This window comes from Acanthaster planci, linkage group LG03 (genome assembly GCF_054643075.1).
Source record: "Acanthaster planci isolate LZ-2023a linkage group LG03, COTS_SCS, whole genome shotgun sequence".
NCBI classification, from domain to species: domain Eukaryota; kingdom Metazoa; phylum Echinodermata; class Asteroidea; order Valvatida; family Acanthasteridae; genus Acanthaster; species Acanthaster planci.
In genome coordinates this window covers 4429220-4456955 of record NC_141779.1, presented here as the reverse complement: position 1 = coordinate 4456955, position 27736 = coordinate 4429220, and the positions used below count along the sequence as shown (strand labels likewise).

Genomic DNA, 27736 nt, shown 5'->3' with positions numbered 1-27736 from the left:
GAGTACATGTGGCTACTGTACTAGTTGTATTGAGCCTGTCTGGGGTTATTTGTTTTAGTGTATGCCCTGTAATGAGGGGATGGGGGAGGAACAGGTGCACTCTTTAATGTTCCACCAAGTCACCCCTATATTGTTGGCATTTCACAAATTGTTTTTTAAGGGTGAGAAGCACTAATGCTTTCTATTACTGGCAGCATCCTTTTCCTGTTCTTATTTGAAACAATTTGGCAGGGGAAAAATTGTCCCTTCCTCAGCCCCATAATGTACCCTTTATCCCAGACCTGGACAAGCCGCATCATTGTAGTGATACAGTGCTCTGAAGAAGTACAAATCATCACTTTTACATGTACGTGTATATTTTACAAATTTATAAGTTAGGACTGCAACGTTTGCAAAGTTAAAGTCTTTTAAATCCTTGCAACAAGTGAAGCATAAAACAGATTTTCGGATGCTGCTCAAGTGATTGAAAGCAGAATTGAAGATGTCATGAATCGGTACATGTAAATGGAAGACGGACACATTTATAGCAGAAAATCTGTTGGCTCTGCGGGTTCATACTACATGTATCTGATCTCTGTGAACTGGTTATTCGTCATCTGGAAGTGACCATCGGCCACCAAGGTTTTTCTGATTGATCATAATGCAGTTATACTCAAGAATACATGAACACATGCTTGTACGTCACAAGGGGGACATTTGTGGATTGCACTGTTAGTTGTGATCTGTGCCTGACTGAGTTCCCTTAGCAGAAAGGTAAAAAAAAACCAACAGATCTCAGAAGTTGGTCACCCGTAATTAGTACACCACAGCTGGTATTGCCTGGCCCTGGACTGAAGAAAGGTGCTTTAAAGCTGATCATCTGTACAGAATGTTTTACTGCAGGAAAGCAATATCCATCCTGTCGTGACATTTGGAAACTTGCTGCAGGCTTGAAAGACTACACTGTAGCTCTGTCAGTGAATGCACAGTGTTCCAACTCTTGTACATGTAGGTGAAAAATTTCATCTGGAAGGTGCTCATGTGACTCATGTTTGGGTATTAAAAGAACAGTTGGCCCTGTAAGTTGGCTTACGTCGCAATGATTTGACTCCATTAGTTCATGCATAGGCACACTTGTAATATACTCATGCACTGTGAGAAGTGTTAGCAATGAACAGTTGAAAATGAACTTGTTTGAATGTGATGTGCCTGTGTGCTAGCATGCACTGTACATTGGCGCTACTGTAGTCGTTTGAAAAGCATTATTGAAATTCTCAATCAAAGTATGGCACTGATACGTGTACGGCACCAGGTAGGAGGACTGAGTGGATGGATCCAGTGACACATCTTCGCTGGCTGTGAGCACCCTACCGGGTACCTTAAAAATCTTGAACTTTCTTGTGGCATTGAATCGTGCACGCTGGATCCATTGACCCCCTGCATGCGTGGGAATCGACGGCCCAGTTTTCTCCGTAGGAATGGAGGCTTTGCATACTGAATGAAGATTGTGTTCACATTTTGGGAAGTGCCTAGCAGATTTGTTTGAAAGTATCACCAGTATGCCTAGGGATCAAATATGAGGCCATAACTTGATACATGTATGGCGTGATAACTTGTGTACCATACAGGTACATATTCCTAGCATTCACATAGTCTGAGGACAGCTTCCAATGAATTTTTAGTGCAGAAATGTGAAGCCTATGGATTCCTGGTTCGGAACCAGTGTGTCACAAGTTTTAAATTTAATGTGAGGAATTGTGGCTGATGATTGAAGCTAGCACCATTTTATACATGAAGCCTGTGGCCACATTTTGCTCCGAGTCTGAGCAGATGTCCTGCAGGTACACAGTGTGCACACCACAGAATAAGTTGATATCTCAAGCAATCTCCGAGAGAACAAAGTAATTTCCTCTCGCCTCGCTCGACACTCGAGATATTTTCCTGAACTTTGGCTGTTTCTGGGGGGAGGGGTCTCTGCTAGTGGCAAGTGCGGTTTGCATTCAGGAGATATCCTTCCCCCCCATTGACCCGTGCTCTAGTTTTATTAATGCCCCGGCCTGAATGGAACTTGTCACACCACCGAGCATTCACGATGTCATAACTGTCATGTGATGTTCGTCATCTAGTAGAATGGGGCTCATGTGTCCAGATGTCTAGGCCTGGAGGAGGGTCAAGGGAAAGTTGATTAAGTCTGGTATCATGTACGATGCCCTAGCTCCGTCACATTCTGTAAGCTGACTTTGATTTGCCAGAGTCTTCGTCATTGCCCTTGTTTTTTTTATTCCTCATACATTCTGAAATCACAAATGGAAAATAAACCTAATGGATAGACAGCAGTGAAGAAAAAATGGCAGTGAAGGAAAGTTTTGAAACATTCTCACCATCTTAATGAAATTTCAACTTCATTGGGATTTCATCGGGAAAAACAATGAGATCAAGTACAACTTTAACAAGCCTCTTAAATATTGACCACGGTACCGTATTCAGCTTGCATCTTACCAGGTAGAGGTTGTAAACTTGACTGATCATCAGACAGTTAGATTTGCTCATGAACATGGTTCCCCCTCACAGTCAGAATTAATGTCAGGTGTTGCTTCAGGCAGGGTCTAGGAGCTACACTCTCTACCTGCCATGCGTTATTTGTGAACCCCCAGGATTTGCCAAGCAAACGAATGCCATCCACAAAATGACTCGTTAATGCATGCTGCTACCTTAGACATAGTTTGGTTTAAACTTTGCTGCGAACGGGGCATTTTCTGCCCAGAAGTTTAGAAAAGGGGGAGAAGTTACTTTATGTACAAAAAACAGTTTGAAAGAGTCGGTGGGTTTGGCATCAAATATGATGGGCAGTTTCGATAAATGCCATCACACCTTCACACTGTAGTAAAATACATTGTACATGTACATGTATGATTTGTTGATTTCCTTCATAGGCATGTACAATGTACACGTCATGTACATGTACATGAACAAGTACTTGTAGGGATGTTATAGTACTTCGTATCTGTTTGAATCTCTGGTTAAGACATCAAACAGCTGTCCCTCACCATGGCAACCTCACCTGTCCTGAGAAGTCACCAGCCAGCAGATAATCTTACTGCATCATTGTACAGCTACATGTAGCATATGTTGGCTCCCAGAGCAGGAGGTCAGAAATAGGTTATCACAGATTGAGATCGCTGCACTTTGGCATCTTAACACAGCACTTCTTCATCAAAGCATGCATAGAAATTGTAACTATGATTGTATAGGCTTTCAACAAAGTTTGGGTTGGATTTTGTGTGTGTCCCTTGCACATCTGAAACAGTGTGTGATTCAAATTTAGAACGCATTCTTTGATTTTCAAGAGTGATTAGGTACCGCAAATGACCTGACAAAGGAATAAGAATAGTGAGAAGTCAAGGACACCGGACACAGAAGGGTCACCCTTTTGGACCCCAGATTTATAGAGAGATCCAGTGTCTTGTAAGCATTGGATTTGTATTCCTCCACAGTGTACCAGTGTTTCAGAGACCTTTTTCACTCACTGGTGTGCAACACCAGGGCACAGAAATGGAAGGGAAGGGGCAAAAGAAAAGTACAGGTGTTAATTAACCCATTTATAGATTAATGAGAAATTGCCTGGTACTTTCTCCTAAATATGGCCATTTTCAAAACTTTATCACTGCTGGGGGAAGGGACACACAGGGGAGGAACACACCATTGTAATCCTTGCCATGTACCAGTACAGGGGAGTAGTGACAGATTCTATTGCAACTTAGTATGAACATAGACACCTGTGTCTCTCTTTACATGCATGCACTGGCATCTGTGTGCAAGGTTTCAAGGGTCCAGGAATGCCACGCCTCCATCTGTGATTCAGCACTTTTCTCGTTGAAAGTCAGTGAAACACTGCAGATTTTTCGGCATCCTGCTGTGAAAGTTAATGACTCATGCAAATATTAAATGTACATGTACTGGTACATGGGCATGTATGTGTGTACCTTTGTAAAGTATGCGTTTGGTTTCTTGAGGGTTACGCACTGCAGGTGTTGCTTTTCAATCTTTCTAAAATCCTGTGTTTTTCTGGGATGCTGTGTTTGACATTCCCTGTTGTTTAGATACCTTCTTCATGAACATGTATGCATCACGAATGCACATTGCACTGAAATAAAACTCCATAGCATGTGCAACAGATTGCAAAGCTGTAATTAATTTTAAAATCTGACTTTTTGTCAAAAATAACGGGCCTTTTCTGTCATTGTCTCTACAGCTACATTTGTAACGATTCCTTTGTACACAGTATTCGAACAGTAGATGTGCATGTGGGTGTCGTCCACACATGGGATGGAGCCTTAAATTAAATGCCCAACACAGTGTCTTCAAACATTTTGGACCTCCAAAGAAAATAAGAATTGGCCTCCATGTCCCCACTTTCATCATGTTTCCATCCTCTGTTTTTTTTTTCTTGTGTAAAAAAATGGTTGCGATGCTTACATGTAGTTTTTAAATTGGAGCAGAGTTAAAAATTGTTTTCTATCCGGTCACTTTGCACCTTTAATTCCCCAGCACTCTATCATCGGTAATCTTGCAATGACCACTGCATACCTAGCATTGCTGTACGTAGTACCAACCGAAACTAAACACTCTGGGCGTCGGTGTGCATGGTACACACTGCAAGCCTGCACATGTGTGCGCTCGCGTGCACTGTTCACTGGCTACAGCAAAGGCAAGTTTCCCATATTAGGAGCTGTCCCTGAATGTATTTTCTCCGCAAATTGAAGGGATCCCTCCATTAGTTTCTCCCGCCAGGTTGTGACCCCTCCTCGTGTCAAGTGCGTCACTGGAGGTCACTTGGGGTCAAGTAAAGGTCAACTAATGGGACAGTTCTGAGTGTGTATATTAGCTGTGAAGACCTAGTAATGAAGGCTGGTCGGGTAATTTGACTGGCTGTAAGTGATAGCTGGTTGTCTGCAGTTGAGATGGCCTCAAGGCAGTCTCTTTCACATTACCAACCAGGGGCCTGGCTAGAACCAATAAATAAGGCCAAGAAAAAAAAAATACTGGTTGATCATTCCTGCCTCTAGACTTTTGAGGCCACATCCTTTGTTTACTGTTTTTTGTTTCCCCCCTCCCATCTCTATTTTCACAAAAAAATCTTTGTTCATTTTTTTAGCGTGAAAACTCAGTTGAAAAGAACATACCGGCATGCCTATTTGAAATAGAACATGTGTAGATTATTGGTGGAAGATAGTTTCAGCAGTCATTTTGAACAGAAATAATATTAGAAATTTTGAATATTAAGAAGCTACTGCTGGCCACCATGGGGTGAAAATTAAAATGAAATCCCATCCTCCCATTTCTATGAAACAAAAACCAGATCAGGTCGCCTTTTTTTACTTGGCTCAAGTGATTCTTCAACAACAAGAGGAAAATTCACAAATAGTTCCTTCTCTTCTTCAACCTGAAAAAAAAACATGAGATTGAATATGCCCCACACGTGATGTACTTCTTTGGCACAACAAACAGGGATGAAATGTCTCAGCCTTGAGTTGTAAATCATATCGCCTGTTTGCCAACCGTTACCATTTGTCTTTATACAATGGCCCAGAAAGGCTACTGACATTTAACAAGTTGGAAAACATTTATTGGATTCAGTGACAACGATGATAGAAATATGGACAGCCAAAGCCCCATACTGACTTTTCTGGCCTACATGTATTCGTTCAGTTTCTTCCTTTCTTGCAGCCTGAAGAAAGGCTTTCCACAAGGCTTGCTCCCGTCCTCCTATGAGTATCACAGATATTGGAATCAAGTTGGTGGTTGTATCATAAAACAATAAATATTGTCCAGGGACAAAGTACAAACTATGACTTTTACTGTAGCAGATTTATATATTTATATAACGGGTTTTGCCTTTACCCAACGTGCATATTAATAAACACTGTATGCTCAGTGCTTGTCCGAGAGTTTGTGAAAAAAGTCACAAGCTTACTCGGATCGGGTGGGACTCGAACCCACGACCTCCTGCTTACTAGTGCAGACGTCTTAACCACGCGACCACCGATCTTGCCGGGGTTGGCTGGCCGGTCCAAGTCCAACGTATATTAATATATACGTTGGGTAAGGGCAAAAACCCTGTTATATAAATTAACATCTCCCCAACGCAAACATACATCTTGAAAATGTAGCAGATTTGTTGGCCATACACTGTAAAACAAGCCTATCTACACTGTACATGTACATGGGATGTGTACTGGTACATGTACCGGGTATGTGCATCCTCTTGTCTGTAGTGAAACTATTTTAACAGGAAGGAATATAGTCCAATTGCAGAGATTTTCTGTACCCCTGCTCCATCTGTTCATTTACATTTTGTTCAAATCATTAGTGAAGATGAAAAATATCCCCACATTGATTTTGATGATGACGGGTGCCCGGCAAATAAAGTACACATATCTCCGAAACCGGGGTCTAATTTCACAGCACATCTCCACTCTCAGCGCAAAAGTTAGTCACGCTAACTGTAGCAGGAAATGTCCCTGATCTTTTCCTACCTCCATGATTTGAGCAGGCTTTCTTTTTTCCCCTCTGGCTTTTGCTTACAACTCAGCTGCCTCTGGGAGGCTTAATTAAATCGGACCCAGGCTAAGAGTGAGTTTCATAGGCTGAATGGAGACTGTGTCTAATGGGTGCCCAGACAGCCAGCTCCAAAGTACACACATGTAAATGATATTGATTACATCTTAACTCTTTCACCCAGGCACTGGGGAGAATGGCAGGGGCCATTCAGGGTCAACTAGCACTGTACAATCCATAACTCGGAGTGAAACTTAACATCATATCTGGACTGTGGATCCAGAATTTACCTGGTAGATTTTGGAACTGTTTTACTTTTTCCCTTAGGAAAACCTTTTCTGCTGGACACTCATTGTCAATCATTTCTTCGTACTTTGTCATCAGTTGTTCATTTTTTTTTGCAATCGGTCAAAGAACAAGACTTTGCTAAAAGCATAAGAGTATACCAGTACATGTATGTACATACACATGTTCACGTACAACATCAAATAACTTAAGTACAAATTTAGTCTTTTATTAATTATACTTTCATGAGTACACCTAGTCACCAACATGTTGTAAATTACCAGTAGAAAATTGTCTACATAATTAAAAGTTTTATTTTCCATATGGCTTTGCCAGAGAGATGATTAGATGGCACGAGATCGCAGCAATCACTATGAACAACCCTATAAAAATATGCACAGTACACGTACATACATGTACCAGTATGTACTTGTACGGTACATGTACATTATGTGCACATCTTGTACTCTTATGACCTTGGCAAAGCTTACTTGGAACCTGAATAATTTCACTCAAACTCAGTGTTACGTTGCTTTACTCGCATTTTGACCCACTGTGAAACATTTTCATATCAAAGTTTTCCCAGCCAAGTGGGTTACTTTTACTGTGTGTTTTTTTCTCCAAGACCAGCTGTGTGTAGTTCTTGTGCATTCAGAGGCAACATCCTAAATCCTTACTACTGGCACACGGCCCGATTTGGATTGCTTGTTATTGACTGTAAAACACTCAAAGGACACATACATAGACAATCCGTTCATGGTATTCCTTTACTTTGGAAATCAATTTTCCCTCAAGAAAATCATCTGCAAACTGTACCGCAAGTGTGTTGCCAGTTCTTATGATTTAGCCTCTTGACCATGTGGTCGTTGACCTTAGATCCATCATTTAAGATTAATACCCAGATGCACACAACCAATCATCTTGCATCAGTTTGTAGCAACTGCTGCAGTAGATGTTTATCAAACGGCATATGTTCATGTACCAATTCTCTCTGGAATCTGCAATCCATAATCAGCTTCATTTTTTAAATGGCTCGAGGGTATGCTGTGTTTGTGTAAAAAATTAATTGGTCTTGGCCCCAAACTGCAAAACTTAAATACACATGTTGGACTAACCTTCAAGGACATGTTCATTTTTTCCCAGGACCTACATGTACATGTAGCAGTCCATGGTTGGAAACCAAATCTCACACCCACCCTTTGGCTTTCTTGTGGTTTTCTTGAGCCGTCATTCAGACATTCTTTGCCTTTTTAATACATGTATACAAAGCTTTGTCCACACTTTCCTGAAAACTACATAGAAACTTTGTCCTTGCCAGTGCAGTATTTCGAATTCCAACAACAGTGTTTGACTGTGACAGATTGGAATTCTGAACTTGTTGGCTGGGTTCAACATATCAACAATTAATTTTTTAAGAATACCATTGAACCATAAGTTAATCTAGAAATTATGACGGTGACAAAGTTCATGCATATTCGTCAGTTCAAACCCTAACAGCCATCAGTATTGTGACAATAAGTGGCTTCAAAAGTTTTTTTCCTTTATTTTCTATTTGTGTGTTACACAGACCTTTACTGTTTTACATACCGGTAAGGTTCTTTTTTTAATCATTTGACCACACCTGTACATCTCCTTGCTGATCCAGTCATCTCCTTGCCTTTCCAAAATCAATGTCTGGAGGTTTGAATTATTGTCAAGGACAGGGAAAGGCAGAGCTGGGGCATTGCTAGGACCACCAGCATGAATCCTAGGAGTTTTGGGGGTGTACAGTGTACCACCCACTTTTCAGGATTCAGGAAGGTACTGGGAAACATGCAAAAAACGGGGTAAGGTAGTGAAAATAAGAGTCTTACCAATTCCATGTTTGCGTATGGGAAGTACATGTACATGTTTAGCAGCAAGGAAGTTTTCTGAGACCCGATATTTCTGCAACTTTATACTCTTCACTGTATGACAATTACAAGTGTTTGACATCCCCGGCCTTGTCAGTGAAATGCATGAAAAAGTGCAATTTTTGAAACAAAAAATTTCTTATGCTCTCCAGGGCAAGTGAAGGCACTATTGCTGTGATGTCATCTAGGGAAGACATGTTGCAAGGCACAGGTTTTTCTTTGTTGAATTGTGAGCCCCAAACCGACTCAACTCTCATTTTTGAGAGAGGGATGCATGCTTGCTTAATGGTACTGGTACATGTATGTACCTACATAAACGTGAATCACCCAAGGAAAGAAACTTGTGGCCAGCAAAATCTGTAACAAAAAGAATCAGTAGGTTTTTCTGTGTGCTTTGATCAATGCAACATTGGATTTCTCGTCCTGGGATGACGTCACAGTTTTGCTCACAAATATGGAAATACTCCTACGTACATGTTTAAAGACCAAACAGCAGGAAAATACCCCTTTTAAATGCTGAAATAAACGTGGAAGATGATATTAACTGAGATGCAAAGATGGATTTTGGAGGTTTGTATTTGAAAAAATCTTGCATCAATTGCAGGAAGTGTGGTATGAACGTCTGCCGATATGTGATTTAGCAGTCAGAGTTTGTGCTTTTTATTCTCTTTCTTCGCAGACGCCCACTCACAGAAGGCAAGCCACACCCATCAGGGATGACGAATCAGCCAATGGCAGCAGTGAAGTCTCTAGGATACGTGCCAGAAGGTTTGGGTTCATCTCACCTGTAGATATTAAACTACTTGTAATGGCCTGTATTTACTGGGAGCTACATGTAGGTTCCCTGTTGAACTGAGTAAAATCTACCCAGGTACTCTAAACCTGTAACACCCCAAAATTCAATGGGGGAAAAAGCATACTCTGAAGATGTATTAAAGTTGTCAGTACTGTCTTGCCCAGTATCATTAGCTTCCGGGTATGTAAAATCTCCTCAGAAACCCCCGAAAACGCGGCATTATGGGAGAAAAAATTACACAGGAAACAGGAAAGAGTTGGGGGGTGGGAGGAAAGGGGGTGAAAATGAATTGATTGCTCAAAAGTTGCCAGCGCGTGCAACTCAGAATGGACCTTCTTCTACCGGTATAAGACCCCTTCCTTCCCTGGAAAGAACTTCTCCCCCTCCCAACCGGTTATGATGCCCGTGTTCTTAAAACCTTTATTGATAAATCTCCGGATAATGTGTCAGATTGGATTATGCTTGCCTTGCACATTCAGTTTTACCCCACTGTATGGCGGGCAGTGAAACTGATACCAAAAAACTAAGTGTTCATTTATGCCATTCAATGACCCTCATGTTGCTTTTTTGATTGGACCGAAGAGCACTGCGTTATGTCCGTGGCCAAAGTTTGTAGTACATAGAGACGGCAGCAGACAGCCTGCACATTGGCAGACAGTGCAGCATCAAGTCTTGTCTAGAAATCTCAAGTGTTACGGCCAACTTCCATTAGCCCACCCCAGCTACGTGTAGTCCCGCATTTAGTTTTTGGCAGCTTGTCTAGTGTCAATCAAATGTGTTGTTCTTTTAGTCGCGATTCACGTACATGTAAACCAGACTGGAGTAGTTCTACTTGAGTCCCCCTACATCTCCCCCCCCCTGTCTCCTGAGATAAAATATTTTGGTGCCATAAATCAAAAAATGACGTGTACATGCACTTGTGTAATCAGCAATTTTATCATGTTGACACTGCCAGTCAAGAAAAGAAAGTCATTTCCCCGTCCCTAGTGGTGATTATGATGGGGACATGGCTGGTTGAGATTAACTTGATCAAATCTTCAAGGACATTTCATACCTCTTTGATAAGTTGTACCACTTACATTTACATGTAGCTGTATCATGAAACGGGAGAGAACACTAAAGAAACGTAGGCATATATGTATTTTATCAGTACGTACTGTATAAATACATGTACATGTTTAATGTAGCCTTGTGTTGAGTGTTGTACTGAGTACAAATATCCTGATGACAAGGATGTACACTGTACATGTACATGTGCAGGATACACATGCATTTCCTACATAAAGATACATGCAAAATAAAATGGTCGGTCGCGTCCAATTGATCTTACTGCCAAGCCTCTGGCGTGGAACATTCCTCTTTATTTTGACAACGTAAGGACAAGTTGATAAAAGTCAAGTTCGTCCCCGGGATCATCGGTTTCTGATAATGTCGACGTGTCAATATTTGATTTGGCCATACATAGAGGTTGGACTGTGTTATTTACATGAACCCTGCCGGTGGTTCACGCACTTTGCACCCCAAGCCTTTGGTTTTGCCAGTTGCTGTCATTGTGTTGGTACAGTGGTAATGTCAACAGGTTTACATACAAGTACACCTACAGTATTTTATTTTGATCGTCAAGATCATCAGCATTTCACGTGCATTCATGTCCTGTACATACAGGCCTACATGTACATGTACCTGACTCTGAGTCATGATGTTATTGTACCTGTACATTTTCGTATTTGAAATTGTAAATGTTTGGAAGGTTAAAAAGAGCATTTCTGAATGCCCAAAATGTGACAAAATATTTGTGTAAAGCTTCCAAAAATTTGCAGCAGTTGAAGAAGATTAAAATGTTGACTTTTTGTGCAGAAATGAACATTCAGCATCCCCTAAAAGGTGAAAACAATTAATGTAGTCCTTCTACTCGTCACACAAAGCCCATCATTCACAAACATTGTAGCATAGGCCTGCAAGTGTTACTTGGCTACTTGATCGAAGTATCAATTAGTTGGTTACGTTTATCTATTCCATCAATTGACAGATCTTCAGAAGGCATAGGAGAATTGCCCAAAGCTTTGAAACCCAAATAGATATACATTGTTCTAATAGCAGACATTGAAATTCAATTCTTTCCAAAACCTCTTAAGTGGTTAGAAATATTAACATATGTTGGTAGATTCTTAGAAAACAACGTTCAGATGATAAGAATGGTGATTGCTAATTCAAACCTACATGCACAACTTTCAGAATTCTGTATCAGTCATCTGCCTACGTCACACACTCATCTTGCTCTTGGCAATAGTATACATGTACATTTATTAAGTCTGTCATCGTCATCCTTGGTTGTCATTCTGGATTGTCATCCTGGATTGTGCTAACACTTTCTTGATTGACGTTACTTGTTTGGTTGCAGGAGACACGCCAGAGAAAGCCTCGACAGCAACAACCCAAGCAGCCCCTCCTCCCCGAGGTCGATACTACGGAGGGATGTGGACGGGAGGTCAGCAGAGGAATGGAAGAGGGTGAGATGGAAGATGGGTTCTAAATCCCTCCCCAAACTACATGCACCTGCTCGGTCCTCATCTGTGCCCCTCACCCCCCAACAATGACACTCATGCGAGTCCCCCTTGACCCTTCAGAAAGCCAGATTGCACATACCTGTATGCCTGACAAATTTTGGTAGCTTGGGTCGAGGATAGTGAATAATTGTTGGGATGGGTTCATATGTTATTAACCATGTTCATGTATATACATGTATCTCTTTGTATTGTAGTTGTACATTTGTTGTAGTCTTTGCTCATGAGGTCACTGACTGGTTTCTGTTGTATTATTCCCTTTCCCCTCTGCATGTATTTGCATGGTGTGTGAACCGACCTGCTGTGCTTGTGTGACAGATGTATGAGCGCGAACATCGGGAGAACCGACGGCTGACCCGGAGGCTACACGAGGCTGAGGAGAGAGTAGCGCGCTTGGAAGATGAAATCCAAATACTGACAGAAGTACATGCTAACTTTGCTTGAGTATTTCACTGGGTTATTTGGCAGTATCGTTGTTCTGTAATACTCGCTTGAGGTGTTTGAATGCACATGAAGCTGCTTGGTTTTTACATGAGTTTGAGTTCATTCCTTTTGGTTGTTGGTTTTGTGGTTTGTACTGGACTTGGTACAGTAACCTCCTCTCTTATTCCTTTTTTGTGTTGATAGTGTTTTTCAACATACATGCTGATATTTGTTTATTATTGATGACTTTCCTACATTTTCTTCATGCACCAGAATATCCCTTAAAAAGTATTTCATTCCCATGCATTGTCCAGAGAGAGAGAGCAACGAATGTTATGTGCAGTGAAGGTCTTCTGTCTGAGTTGGCAATGCATTAGCCAATCACAATGTGCGAAATGTGTCGACCCTTTCCTAATACACGTTGCCGGTCGACATATGCTGACGTGTCAAACCCATTCAAACATGCATTGCATACAGCGACTAATGTGTTGCAAACTCTTGGCGGTGCTCTATTGTGAAACGCCCTTGTTGTTTTTTACATGTATTTTGGAAACCAGTTTCTTTTTGTGTAGAAACGCGTTCCCGCTCATCAGAAAACTGACTGCTGCTACCGGGTTTAGGATAAACAAGGAGAAAACTCCTCAGATCGAAAAATATATTTTGTGCATCGTCAAGCTAAGAAAAGTGTCACAAGATTGATATACACTGCCACATGTCAGCATTTTGTATTTGGTGCCGTTAACTAGCAGAAGAGAGTGACGGATAGGGATGCACATTGTGGAAATAACTGACGGTGAGATGATGCATGTTGCTCAGTTCTGCATCAGCCTCTCCCCCCAAAAAAGACAGTCAACCCACCGGTGACGAAGCGCCGGTGATGTTGACATCACAGGCTTGCCAGGTTTGCCGCATTCACAGCTGTCGCAGAATGTTTGCCAGTGCTGGCAGGTTCTCAGTGCATCAGTGGCAAACAGATTTACAGCATTTGGATATATATACATCTAAATATGAATGCACAGCATAGTCTTGGTCAGAGTATTTTTACCTGTGACCTCACTACATTCAGAATGTTTCTGGCTACTGGTCTGGTTAAAAAAAGAAACTGACAGTAATGAAACCCACATATAGGTATACCCATGTGCTTGATGTAAAACTCGTTCTCAGAATTCATGTACATGTATACCGTAAACAGTAAACTGAACTGATAACACATTTCATTCAGAATGTATGAGTTTGTTCCTTCTTTTGTACCTACATTCACTGTAACCAAGTTGGAAAAAATCCTAGGTGTGAGATTTTAATGCGAGCTTGGCTCTCCACAAGATTGAATAATTTTGTTGTCATTTGATCAAAACTCTGGACTGACCTAGGGTAGGCTGTTAAAGGAACGGTTGCACTATCAATACATAACATGTATTGAATTTAGGCTAAGGCTGCATCCGAATCTGTTGTCTGGAGCTAGGTCTAGGTCTTCACTCCATTGGAAATATAGGGAAGATATGCAGACTGTTAACGAGCTATAGCGATTGAAGCCCATTTTGGACATGGCCTAATTAAGGTTTGTCATGCACTAACTATGATACAATATTATTATGTCAGATGATATACTGCCTGATAGAGGCCAAGACCACATCTGACTGATTGTGACGATGAATAACCCCTGTCTAAAGGAAATACCTTCAGCCACTAGAAAGTGGTTCTCATTGGCACACATCATTCATAGCCGTAGCCAAATAATTTAGAGACGGCTGTATGAAGTCTTAGCCCCAGACTTCTCATCATCTTCTTCCTATTGTTTCCCCAATGCAGGATCTTGAGGTAGTTGACGAAGAGCTGGACCGGTCCAGGGAAGAGAACCGTGCATTAAACAAGGCAATGGCTCAACTACGAAGTTAATTCATCTTGTTAACTAACCAGCTTCTCTTTAGGTTGGTAAAAATTGCCAAGCCCCATCAGATCATCTTCCATTCATTTTATTCAACCCTTTAGCAATTGTGAGGACCCACGTACACAGGCGAGCAGTGACAAAATTTGGTGTTCTGAACTGAATTGAACTGCTGTGTCAAAAAAGTTGGAACATTTTTTTTTTCAAAGATTCTGCACTTAGATGGCACCCCATCTCCCCTCCCCTCCCAAAAAAGGGAAGAAGGATTCTTTGAAACACAGAGGTTTGCGAGCCGCATCAAGTTTATTTATGAAGCACAAACATTTTTCTGGAACTGTTGGACTATGATCTTTTCTAAGGTCTCCATTTGTAGTGGCTAATACACAGTGTGAGATTCAAGTATGTTGCTGGACAATGGAACGTTGTTCATCAGTGGATATACATGTACACTGTAAAACCATTTGTCAACTTTTGGGTTGATATTTTGCCCAATGTTGGTGTAAATATCAACTTTCCAACCTAATGGTTGCTCAATGTTTGACCAACAGTAATTGAAATTAACCAACAATGTTGTAACTTTTAGCAAGGCTGGGAAAATAAATGCCCAACAGTGTGTGATCAACTTTTTTTTTACAGTGTACTGATAACATGGGAGAAAACTTAAAACGTGCATCTTTGACTGTTTTCTTAGAAATTTACATGTACTCACCGCTTGCCAAAATGCCACAAGTCAAATCATCCATCAGTGCCATATGATCTTGCATGTTGGTCTTTCTGAAAAGGTTTCAGTACATACATTAATGTAAGGCCACCTTTAAGTATTTTTGTCGCAAATTGCAAGCATATCTTCCGGAGAGACAATTTAGGAAGAGGTTTATTATTGTCTGTCATGAAGCAAACCGCACTGCTGGTTTGAATCAGCTGCAATTATGTCAGGTCCATGACCTCTAATAAATAATTGAACTAAATAAGGTGTTCTGCATTAATTAAGACACCCCAAGCAAGTTTTTACTTCGCGGCAACCGAGACGTAATTGGCTAATCAAGAATTTGGAGACCAATCGCCACAAGCTTAAGTGACATGTTTTTTGTGGCATGCACTCGTAAATTCATCAACCATCAGAAAGCCAGTAACCCTTCAATCTCACAGAGACACAGAGTAAAGTAATGTTTTGAAGAAGTTTTCCCATCCCTGCTTGCACTTTTCTCAACTTCCAGCGGCAAAATCAAATGAGGTCTTGCCTCAATTTTTAACTTTGTAACTCTGCCGATGCCCCCACTGTGTAAAGCAGGCTAATGTTATCAATACATCTACATCCAGCAGTCCCCCATCCCACCCTGCTGAGATTGGGTAACATTATACACAATTAATAGAGAAAAATTGTTCCATCACTTGTCAGCCTTTTAGCCAACTCCTTACACATACATACCAAATTACATGTATTATTGGCCCAAATCCCATTCTGTTAAATGCTTGTCTTTGAAACAGACACTTTGTAAATCCAGTCACAGCTGTTTTGTACTTTTGAGACTTCCTATTGAAATGCACCTTTTTTTCGAAGTTAGTGGTTGCACAGGAACCCATAAAGTTACTGTGTACATTTGTCATTTGTTTTACCAGAAATGACAAAATACTTTCTATTTTTGTTTTGTTTTTTGTTTGTTTTTTTGTTGTGGGCTATATAACAGTAATGGTCGAAATATATTTTCGAAAAACAGTTGTGTTTGTATTTACATGTACTGAGGAGAGATCTTCAAAACTTTTCCTGATATGTACAAAAACCTGGAAAGATAAGCACTAAATACATTTTGCCTTTAGTATATTTATTGAAAAACCAACAGAGGGCAGCATTTGTAATCCTCGGCTTGACATTCAAGGGGAGGCTTTGGCCACCTGTGGTGAGGGAAATTATTTTATCCTTTGCCATGCCACTAGAGGGCAGCAGAGACTTTCTTGCATAATTCTCATGCAGCTGATTTTCTTTAAGCAGAGTTTCTTCTTTTACCATTTCCTGGGACCCTTCATATCCCCCTTGTAACTACAGGTCCTCATTTCATTGAACTTCAAAAGAAAAAAAATGTAGCTACATGTACATGTAAGCAAATCCTCTCAAAATATAAGAAAGCACATGAGAATTGCCTTTATTATTAGAGAATTGAACTTGTGATTTCAAGCGAAGAGTTGAACCACTTGTAATCTCATTCAGAGAATTTCTTCATTCTGAAAATTACATGTGGACCCTTCTGCTTTCTCTTATTCACCCAGGAACAAAATAAAGTTGATGTAAATAGCTCGAGGGAAAATTAAACGACCGAGCCGAGTGTGGAAAATACAGGATCTGAAAGCAAGATAGTTGGCAAGGTAGTTATTTCACAGTGCCTTCATTAGTCTCTGCACCATCAAAAGGGTAGTGTACGCTGACGGTATCTTTTCTGCTTTCTGCCTATGAACACATGTATTCAGTAAGAGTGTATTCAGATAGCACACAATTTCAGCATCCATTACTTGAGAATTAGTTTTAAAGAGCCAAAAACCTCTTTGCCATGTACTGGGTAATCTAGCAGTCACTTCCAGCACTATAAGCCCCAAGAGGAATAAAGACCATCTACTCCCCCCAAAAAGAAAATCCTCCTTGATCGATCAGAAATCAGTGTAAAACCTTTTGCCTTGTTGGGTCACAGTGCCAGCCAGAAATAACACCAGTGAGCCATTGTGGTTTGTGTTACTGCCCTGGGTGGGATTATTCACCACAAAAACTATGTACCTTGCTCAGGGCCTGTGAAAAATTTAGGGCCCACAGAAAACTCCAAGGTTTGCAAAATTACCACAAACACATCAGTAGTCCTCCAATTTCCATTCAAAGAACTGTTTCAGAAAACTGGAACAATTTTTTTCTGCAAACTAGCAGAAATCAACTAATTGCATTTTTAAAACTAGCTGTCACTGATCTAGCTGGGTACATACGTCAGTGCACGCAGACAAAAAAATTGATGTGCTAAGCTTGTTCTGTAACACACACAGTGCTGACAGGCTTTTACCAGTTTGGCCTGGGTAGCCTATATAGCATTAGCATGAAATGTGAGGCTCAAGCACATAATAACCCATGCCATGCTGGTTCTTATTATGCATGGACATGTACAAAACAGTGGTGTCTAGGGCTTACAGGCCATATGATCTGGCCCCTCAATTTGATTTCTCTATTTGGGCAGTCTCAGGAAGTCTAGGGAAAGTATGCCCTCTTGGAGATTTCTTCATTTGTGGCGGGCATTCTGTTTGTAGCCGTGCACTGAAGGGCACGGCTGTTTCTTTCATGGCCAGTTGTTCCTGGTAGGCACATGTCAATAAGGACTTAAAAAAAGGACTTTGTAAATCTTGAGGAGGTTTGCAAAATTTCCCCAATGCAAGTTTTTTTAATGGGGCATTTTTTTAAAATTTACATTATGCAAAACTCTGTAATTGCTTGGAGTCTTTAGGTTCAGATATTTTTGTCCTGAGGATCCACCAGGTGGTGATGTAGGTCTTGAGACCGGCCTAGAGACCAGTCTTGCTTGTCTTTGTCTCGGTCATGGTCTACCTCTTGGAAATATAAGGTCTCTGTATTTTTGCTGGTCCTTGGTCCAAACTAGTAACATGCAGCGTGTTAATGCTCATAATCAGTTACATCATTTATGTAACGGGTTTTGCCCTTACCCAACGTCTATTAATAACAAAACCCGGCAAAACCGTTATATAAATTAACATCTCCCCAACGCAAAAATACATCTTGATAACAGTTGCATCGTGTTTATCAGGGGCCAATTTCATAGTGCTGCTTAAAAGAAAAAGTTGCTTAAGCGTGAAAAAACTTTGCTTGACAAATCAGGTTACCAGCCAAAACTTCTTGTGATGAATATTGTTTTGGAATGGTATTTACCTGTCTTTTGGTTAGCATGACAATCACATAGAGTTTGAGCTGGTAGGCCTAACCTTTGTTTTTTCAGCTAGGTTTTTTCGTGCTTAAGCAAATTCTGTGCTTAAATAGCTCTATGAAATTGGCCACTGGACAGTTTCATCACTATTGAGATTAGAGGAGTTGCGCCGTACTGCAGTTCAAGGGTCAAGGGTCAACCTCTTTTGATTTTGCGTGCCATGTATGCATTTATTGCAACCGTGGTTGAAGAAAACGTGACGCAACTAGGTTCATTGAGCCCATGTAAATCTGCAGGTCATGTTTTCACAGCATGTCTTCTTGCTGTGATATTCATGACTAACGTGTAGAGGGCGAGTATGGGTTGTACAAGAACTCCCAGCACACCCTACTCTCTCAGTATTTGTAGACTGTTAGCTGTATATGTACGTGGTGTACATACACGTCGTCATGACATAAGTTGCATTACAATGCCACCAGTCCCTTTGTCATAGCAGCGAAAACAACATGGAAATCTTCCAAGTGGTGGAGACAGAAATAACAAGCAAGAAAGTTTCTCAGAATTGGTCGGATCACTTTCTGCACTGTTATGATAGGGTGTGGCAAGAGCTAAACTAGCATTCATAAAAAGAAACTTTATTCAATCTTTGGTGTGTTTTCGTTGCACAACACATCATGTCATTATTGAATTAAGGTCTTGGTCTTGATCCCGGGCTGTATTGGTTTCAGTATCGATTTCATGGTCATGGTCTCACCACTCCAGGTCGTGCCCTTGGTCATGGGCCGTCTGGTCTCGACGCTGCCACCAGGACTTGGAATTCAGGAATTTTTAGAGAGAATTTGAGAGCAGAAAAGAGCTGGAGTAGAATTATAACCTTGTACGTGTAGGTTGTGCTTTTCAGAATGCAACTGGGTATTTGTAAAAAAACGAGTTGGCAAGATTGGAGAGTTGAATTTATAACACTGTTAGAATAAATATTTCAACAACTCCCATTTTCCGTGAAAAGTTGTTTTCTTGCATTGTGGTACCAGGACTTAGAGGACTGTAGTTCTACACTCAGTGCTTTCCACTTTTGAGTAAATGATGATCTGCTGTGTGTGTTCTGAATAAGTTTTCAAGAAATATTTGAAGTATAAATGTAGGGGTTCCAATTTTTCCAGATACACTAACCTATCTTTTTATAGCTATATATTTTTCACAGAAAGTCTGGGATTGTTAATGTGAGTAAAAAAAATTACAAGGACAGATGATTTTTTTTGTCCAAATGGAGAGGAGAATTTAGTAAAGTGGTTGAATTGTGAGGACTTATCCATATGTGTTTTTGACATGGGCATCAACTATTTCGCCAGCTGAACAGCACTTGTAGTTTAAAGTAGATACTTCGTGAGGTCATGTCAAGGCCAACTTGTTTCGAGAAGTGAAATTGGTGTTTTGGCAGAGAAACAAGTGGGCACTCACCAGAATGTTGGACACGGCATCTTTGCCTTGTCTGCGGCCGAATTGGAAGAAGATTTTTGGCCTACAGCCGGACGAGGTGAAAAAAAAAAATGTATGCGTGATGGAGACAGTGCCAGCGTGGTAGACCATTTCAAAATGTCATCTGCCTAGTCTTCTTTAGCATTCTTTAATGTTCAAACAAACTGAAAAGATGCCAACCTGTGGCTTTGAAGTGAAATATCTGATGTTCTTGTGCCAAGCTAAGGAGGGCCTGTGTTGAGCCTTTAGATCCAGGAGTCCTCACCTGAGACAAGTCCATGCTTGTGAAATAGCTATATTCAGAGAACATACAATTAGAATGGAATGGATATGGTCCAAAAGCCAACCAAACTGGAATTGTTCATTTTTTGTTATTGCGCTTCCAGGTAGTTTCTGCAGGGGAGTGACCTTGTTGACATGAGTTTAAAACCAAATTGTAAGTTAAGGCTTCTTTAAGCAGTACCCTGCCACAAATGGCAGCAGGGCAAAGCAACAGTTTTGCTCTGGGTGTAATCCAGAGTATTAACGGTCTCAGCACTGACTCAGTCCCAGTATGACTTATCTTAAGGGGTAAACATCAGAGAACAGAAACCCCATAGAGGACTTGCACGGTGTGCCCTTGCTGAGGATGGGTATTTGTTCCGGTGCGTTACCCTCAAGTAGACGCTGTGTGCATCCATTGTCATCAAATTTAAATAAAACTGTTCGCTGTGAGGGCACCCCATGCAGTTCCTCCGTTCATCGATTTTTATGAACTAGACTCACAGATGCTTTTTTTTGGTTAAAATTTCTTTCTAACATCTCTGGAAGTGTGTATATTCACATCTCCTCAAATATTTTTTCAATGTGTATTCCATGTATTAAAGTAAGATATTTATTGCTCGTCAAACCTTGCATAATTTAGTGCTATCCAACAAGTTGGACATTGGCTACTGAGCATGATTAGAAATAATAGTGTATAGTTTAACAATAGGAGAGTCTATCACAAAATACCCAAAATAATTTTTTGTTCACAAGCAATTGTTTTGTGCTACTTGTTTTATTTTCATTTGGTGATGAAATAGTTTGGAAATTGTTGCTTTTGTGGCGAGTTTCAAAGATAACAGGAGCTACGGACCTCCAATAAATTCCATGGAGTCATTAAGCCAGAGTGTGTTGATTGGAGAAAGAAATTCTGGGGCAAGATCTGCTGACAAGAAACTGAAAATTTGCACAATGTGTCTGACCTTTGGGTCTGTAACCACTTTTTTTGAAAGCATAGTTTCACTCCGAAAGGAAAATGCTATCCTTATAAGTTTGACACAGCCCCAGCGCAGCTCGAAAGAATGTTTCTCAAGTTTAGGGCATGTACACAAACTCTACTTGCATCTGTTTTTTATTCCACCTCGTCCTCTTTTTTTCCTGAGATTTGCTTCCACAGACCTCCTGTGGACACAGTAGATTGAAGCGGCCATTTTGTGTCCACCTTTTGGAGACAACTTATCTGTACATCTATATGTCGAGCTCTGCATCTAACAATGTTAAATGTTTTTGTTGCAGTTTTCCTAATCAGTTTGAACAGCGTGGGAATTATGTGTGTGCAGATAAGGATATGGTTACTTGCAATGCTTAAAGTGAGTTTAATAATAATAATTGCTGATAGCCTAGGTTAAGTGAGAATTTCTTAAATTGTTTGTTTTGCAAAGTTGTGCTAGTTGATTTAGTGCTCAACAGTATCATGGAAGTCACTCCAGAGAGCAAGGACCACGGTGCAGTCGCAATCCGACTTTGGTAAAATAATGCTCAGTCTGAAGGGAGCCTGTGGGGGTCAACCAGCAGACTGCTGGCATGTAAATGAAGAGGTTTTTTTAGAGTGGCCTGACCATGGAGTGTGCATTTTGTAACCCTCTTCACTAATTTTTGTCCATCAGTTTGTCAATCAGACGCGATGGGCAAAGGCTATATCTCCAAGCTAGCCACAAATGCCAGTTAGAGGACTTGTGTCAAAAAGGTACTGTGTGTATTTATTTTAGTTCACTGGCTACCAAAGATAAGTTGAATATGTTTCCCCAGAAGAAGTTTTCTTTCAGCTTTCATTTGTTAATTTCAGTTGCTGATTTCGTTCATTATCTGAATTATATATTTGCGGGTTATGGAGTGTCTTTCTTCTGTTCTTTTGGGTTTTCATTTGACTTTTTTTTTTTGATAATTACGTTCGTTGTCACAGTTTGCATGCTGAATGCTTTTAATTATTTATAACAGCTGTTGCCATAGTTTGTATTCTGATGTAATATTTTAAATTTTCTTTTCTTTCATTTATCAGCTAGACCTGCATTTTATCTCCTTTTATATATACAAGCATGTGACTCAGCAGGCGGACTGTATAGAAAATTCACATACTGTAGATAAAAAAGTATATATTTGTCTAGTTTTTAAACAAAAAGCAAACCAATCAGTTTTTGAAAACCAGACTGTGAAAAAAAATCGTCTTAGTTATTCCCACTTGGTCATGGTGAGACCGAATTTCTGCAGATATAAGCATGTTCAGAATATTTAAAATCCTGTGAACTTATCAAATTAATTGTAGTCTTATTTCCCAATGTAAAATTATGTAGAATTATATAAATAATAATTTCTGCTTCTTATAAAAATGCTGGTCACTTGTTTGTCAAATTAGAGTTATACATTTTGGATTGTAATTATATTTCGTCATAAAAAAATGTATTTAAGTGGTGCTGCAGGATGTTTAACAAGAAGTTTAACCAGTGTAGTTTGGCTTGTTGAAGTAGAATTTCTCTTCTAAAAAATGGATACATTAAACAGAAATCATGAAATTGATTTGCCGGCGTTGATTTTGATCTGGACCAGTTTTTAAACAGCTGTTTGTGCTGTCTTGTTTGTTTGGGTTTTGTTCATGAGTTCTGTATTGGTTGGAGTGGGAAAGATGGGTTATGGATGGGATGGAGTTGATTGTGGTTGGGCGGGAGTAAGTGGGTTCGATTGGGCGCCGGTTGTTGAAAGTTAATGGTTGCTTTTTAACATTTGCACTCAACCACGTTTTTGTTGCACTATGTTATTAGACTTATTGTCACGTGTATATTGTGTCACTGAATTTTAGCTACAGCGTTCTGGAACTATGTAACTGCATTATTGGTCCTTGTGGGGTTGAGAGTTGACCGGATTGAGGTTGCAACTGCGAGTTTTTCGTCATCGAAATAAAATTTGTCTTGATTTCTCAATATGGATGATTGGTTTGACAGAATATCACAAAGTTTCACATACTTGCTTCTCTGCCTCGTCGTGGTTTCTCTCCTCTTCCTTACATTTGGTTTGGCGAGTAGGAAATTTTTATGGTGCCTGGTCTTGATGTTTTGTGAAAAAGACCTGGAAAGTGTTGACATAACTACCAGCACATATTTCCGTGATATTTGGATAAACCTGGGCTCTAAAAGTGCCCTTTTAATATACAATAGACTGATGGCATCATTATTTCAAAATGGCAAGGGACTTTAAGATAACTCTAAGGAATGATCATGTTATGACAAAAATTTAAAGAAGTCATCAGGTTGTCCGCTACAAATTGAACAGAAACTGGACCATGGCAAGGGCGGAGGGGGGGGGGTAGTGGGGCCATGCTGCCCCCAAACACCCTTTGTTTGGGGGGAAGAATAATAACGTGCATTTTTTTCTTTCTATTTCTTGTTCCTTCCTCACCTCTAAGAAAGGTCAAAAAAGGTTATATGAAAAATTTTAAATTGTCCCCCACACCGAAATAACCCCCAAAATTTGGCCAGCCGAACATTTGGATCTGGATTCGCCCTTGAAGAAATAAGCTCACTGAAATTTGATAATTATTGTCTCGAAAACCTTGGATTCTTGCATTTTTCTTATTTTTTAAATAGAGGGTATCGTAACATTTTTTCCCCAATGCAACTTCTTTACTGGAACATTGTTCGATTTAATTACTTTCATAGTTGCTCCTTTAAACTGGAGCAGTGCTATGGATGTTGTTCAAAGTTCCATTATACTTGCAGCGTTTGTTTAATGTGCAACTTATAGAAGGATCACGGTGTTAGGCCTACATCAAAATTGTGTACCTGTGTGTCTTTTTATAAAATAAATCCGCGTGCGCACACCCCTTTGCACATTGAATCTTCCAAAAGTTTTTGTCCAATCAACGGTTATCTTTTCCCGCGTACACTTCCTGTGTGTTCACCAGAAACCCCACCGGTCTTACGTAAGTTGTTTTGTCCTCAGATATGGTTGTACTTCGGAAAACACCCAGATATAATTTTATTGTCTAGTGCACTGCCGTATTTCCATAAGAAAACATGCCTTGTTGCAGACCCATTGTGTTGTTTATGGCTATGTGAGAGATTCGAGAGAGTAAGAGACAGTTGCTATTTTGGATTGCTTGAAGAAGTTGAAGTGGGAGGTCTGAGATATTGCGGCAGCAGAGATCAAGCACTGAACCAGAATCAAGCAGCGTTTCCTTGGTCGTGTGTGATCAACTGAGAACGCGAGAAATTCAGCCCCAGTCCTTCTGACGGGAAATCAGTCCCGATCGACAAGGGAGTTTTGGCAAATACAGGCCAAACTCTTCTACCGTTATCCGGATCGTCTTGGCCAGCAACAATCAGCCTGCAGCTCCCGAGCACAGATCTTGAGAAATAACCGGAAGTATTCAAATCTAAGGTTTATTTATAGATGATTTTGCTTAAAAATTGAGACTGATCCTGCGTAAAGCTGATTTTAAGGACTGGTTGAAAGTACCAAGTCAGATCAATGTAATTTTGAGTAAACTGAGAAGACTCAATATTGATTTGTTGGTTTCAATCCGAGAAATCCAGACGAGCACACTCCTGAAGATAATTATAATTATTTTAGAGTGAATGGTCTGATTAAGATGAGCCCAAAGATATGTGGCAAGATATCTAGTAAATTGTCTGAGACGCAGAATCCTGTACATAATTTTGAGAAGACTCAATGGGTTGTGCATGAATTGTTTCTTATTTATATAGATGGCTGTTTGGTGCAAGAAACGCCGAGACCCTTGCCTATAGTCATTGGGCTCTAATCATGTCAACTTGAAGCCGTGCGTCTATACTGGGCAGACAAGAGTCGAAGGTTACGTGGGAAATCACAGCTTACCTGGAACGTCGACTCACCTCCTTCGTGCAACCGGAGCCTTTTCAGAGCCACAAACACTTATATAGCTTAATTGGGTGTTATTTTTATAACTTAATTTATTTTATGACTCTGTATTGTTTCATGACAATTTGTTTCTGATAACTTTGTAGTTGTCATTTCCAAAATATCCCCACAAGAGTAATGTGAATTGGATACGATGTGAATGGATTACTAAATTCAAGTTAAGGAGTAACGAGAGTGAAGAATTGAATTGTGCAGATAAGAATAATATAAAATATTGTGGATCAGACACTCTCTGTACTTGTAAATATCGAATTGAAATTAAGAGTCAAGAAAGAAACTCACAAGTGTGGGACTCATTTTGTATGGTGTTTGATTTATAGTCTTGTTACTTGGATCTGGGGTTGCCATTCCAGGTACATATGTAGTCCGCTGTAACTTATAAGAAAATGATGGAGTGATAACACCCGGCCCCTTCTTCTGGTACCTTACACTGCATTTCTTGATAATTGTATATTCGCCTTACATGTTTCTTGAGCCACCGGTTAAAAACTCCTCGAAGGCCCACGGGATTTGGACGCGCTGCTGGGCCATGGCGGAGGAGGATGGTGTGCGTTGTTTCTTGAGGATGAAGTCTTGGTGTGTACAAGTTCTATCTGTTACATGTGTGCGAAAAAAAGGTTTTATCACTATACACTGTGTACCACCGTACCATTACTTCTCAAGTTTTTCGCTGATCTAAGTCTTGTGTGTACCATATTATATTTCTCCTTTCCCATGCCTATCCATATCCCAATTGGTACCCAATTGGGATGGAGGCGGGCAAGTTTCCTATGGAGACATGTTGCCCTTGATTTGATTTTTTTGTTTTTGTAGGAATTTATGAAGCATCAGCATTTTAGAAACGGTACTACCACCTTTCTGAGGAGAGTTTTGTATGGTTGAAAAAGTCGGATAGTCGTTTTCAGAAAGAAAAATCTTAATTGAACCCCCCTCCGACCTGGTTACGCCACCGATATCAACTTAAGGCATTTTATCATACGTTGAAATCGTACGTGCCATCTTTCTCCTCGATGCTTTTACGGACAATCATTCTTTTTTTTTTACATGATAAAAGACAATATCTTGAATAAAACTTTAGTGTGCCTACTGAGTCGACGTTATAATGACGTCATCAGGTTTCAAATTACAAGCAATTAAACTTTAATATTGAAATTTAGGCCTAATATTTGAAAATCGGTATGATACATACCTCATATCTTGGCTTTTTACGACAACCTATAAAGTAAATTCTCTTCTAGAGCTCCGTAGGTGCCGTGTTGGTCTAAAATCCAACACTAAATATCCAACGTTCAAAAAAATCATAACTTCAATATTCTCTTTTATTACAATCATACTTAGGCCTATCCTGACTGTACTGTTGAAGAACCTTGCGCTCAATTACGTAGCGTATGTTCATCGTAAGTACGGTTTCTCCTAGTTGTAGATTATATTTGGCATGTTCTGCTCTAGTTATTTTTTTTATGAAGCAAAAAAGCTGTTATTAAATTTGAGGTATGGGGGGTCGTTGATACTGCATATAAATTCTCCCCATTTCATTGTGTTGGCCGTTACCAAATTATTGCTGATAAAACCCACAACTTGCGGTGTGCTTCCTTTTGGTCGCCGTCCCAATTTTAAATTGTATCCTTGCCGACTGAAGCAGTTTTTAGTTCTCCATATAATATTTATTTTGGTAATCTTATAGGCCTACAGCCTGACGGAGTTTTGCGTTGCCATGTGGTCTGTGAGACAAGTAAACTTGAGGACTAATCGAAAGATATTTCTCTTCTGTCCGTCGGTTTGGCCGAAATTTGCCACAACAGCGCTATGCATAACGTATGACATGTTTGGGTTTCAACGTTTGACGACATGTGCAGTCGCAAAAAGTTAAATGTTCAAAGTTAAAAACATTTCACACTCGCTTCGCTCCCGTATTCGTTTGGAGTATAAACTGAACCTCAGCCCGTTTGTCGGCTGCTTTTTATCTGTGAAATTTAACGCCGTTTGCAGAAATTGTCCGGGAAAACCAGTACCACTGTGTTTCAAAATCCATTTCTCACCTCAAAAAATATGAACATCATAGTGACTATACACGAATTTCCTTACAATATAGTCTTTAAAATTCCGAGTTTGTACTCAACTACACTATTAACCCTCTTTCCCATTAGTAGCCACTTTTGTAGTTATCATACGTGGTATTGTCATGTACCATCAATCTCCATTTCATTAATGTGCAGAAAACGCCCCCGTCACCAGGCACAAAATGAGAGGAGGCGGCAGAGCTTTTGAACCATAGAGCAAGATGCTTGAACGACGATGCAGAGCTGTGCATGAAGAGGATTGTGACATGAGTGTCTCCATCGTTGGAACCAAAATGGCTGATTATGCGCCAATGCACACGGGCAATTGTCACACAGTAGCTGCATGCTGTACTGCTGTGCACACATAATAAAACCACATTGGTTCCGTAGTCTTAAGTTGGCATTAGCGCTGGAACTTCATACGCTGGCGCGCTACCGTGGGTTTTCGCGATTAATGTTCATGGTCAATCACTGGCCAGATTGCGCTGGTGCATTTTTCGTTAAAAAACAAGCTTTATCGGTTGGAATTTGTTGTGATCCCCTGGAAGATGAGATATTTGGGGAATCATAATGTCAATGAAGCCGGTGATCAAGGATAATCATGAATAATGTATGCGCCCAGACTGAATTTCCGAGAGTGCTCTGAACTCTGTATTGTTATTAGTTACTAAATTTCCACTCAAACCTGACGCGGTACTATGGAACGTTTAATCGATT

General features: G+C 40.3%; 1 protein-coding gene across 2 annotated transcripts in view; it reads left to right on the top strand.

Annotated features, from left to right (window-relative positions):
- The window catches only part of LOC110985435 (uncharacterized), a 32101-nt gene extending 9518 nt beyond the window's left edge, over nucleotides 1–22583 (top strand). Inside the window, exons 3-7 of one of the 2 annotated variants that reach the window (XM_022246461.2) lie at nucleotides 9394–9482; nucleotides 11912–12020; nucleotides 12393–12497; nucleotides 14307–14425; nucleotides 16648–22583. In XM_022246461.2, coding sequence (XP_022102153.1) covers nucleotides 9394–9482; nucleotides 11912–12020; nucleotides 12393–12497; nucleotides 14307–14393 — 390 coding nt within the window. In that variant the 3' untranslated portion in view covers nucleotides 14394–14425; nucleotides 16648–22583. The remainder of the gene's footprint in view (nucleotides 1–9393; nucleotides 9483–11911; nucleotides 12021–12392; nucleotides 12498–14306; nucleotides 14426–16647) is intronic. The other variant, XM_022246471.2, reaches the window with a different exon arrangement.
- The last annotated feature ends 5153 nt before the right edge of the window (nucleotides 22584–27736 follow it).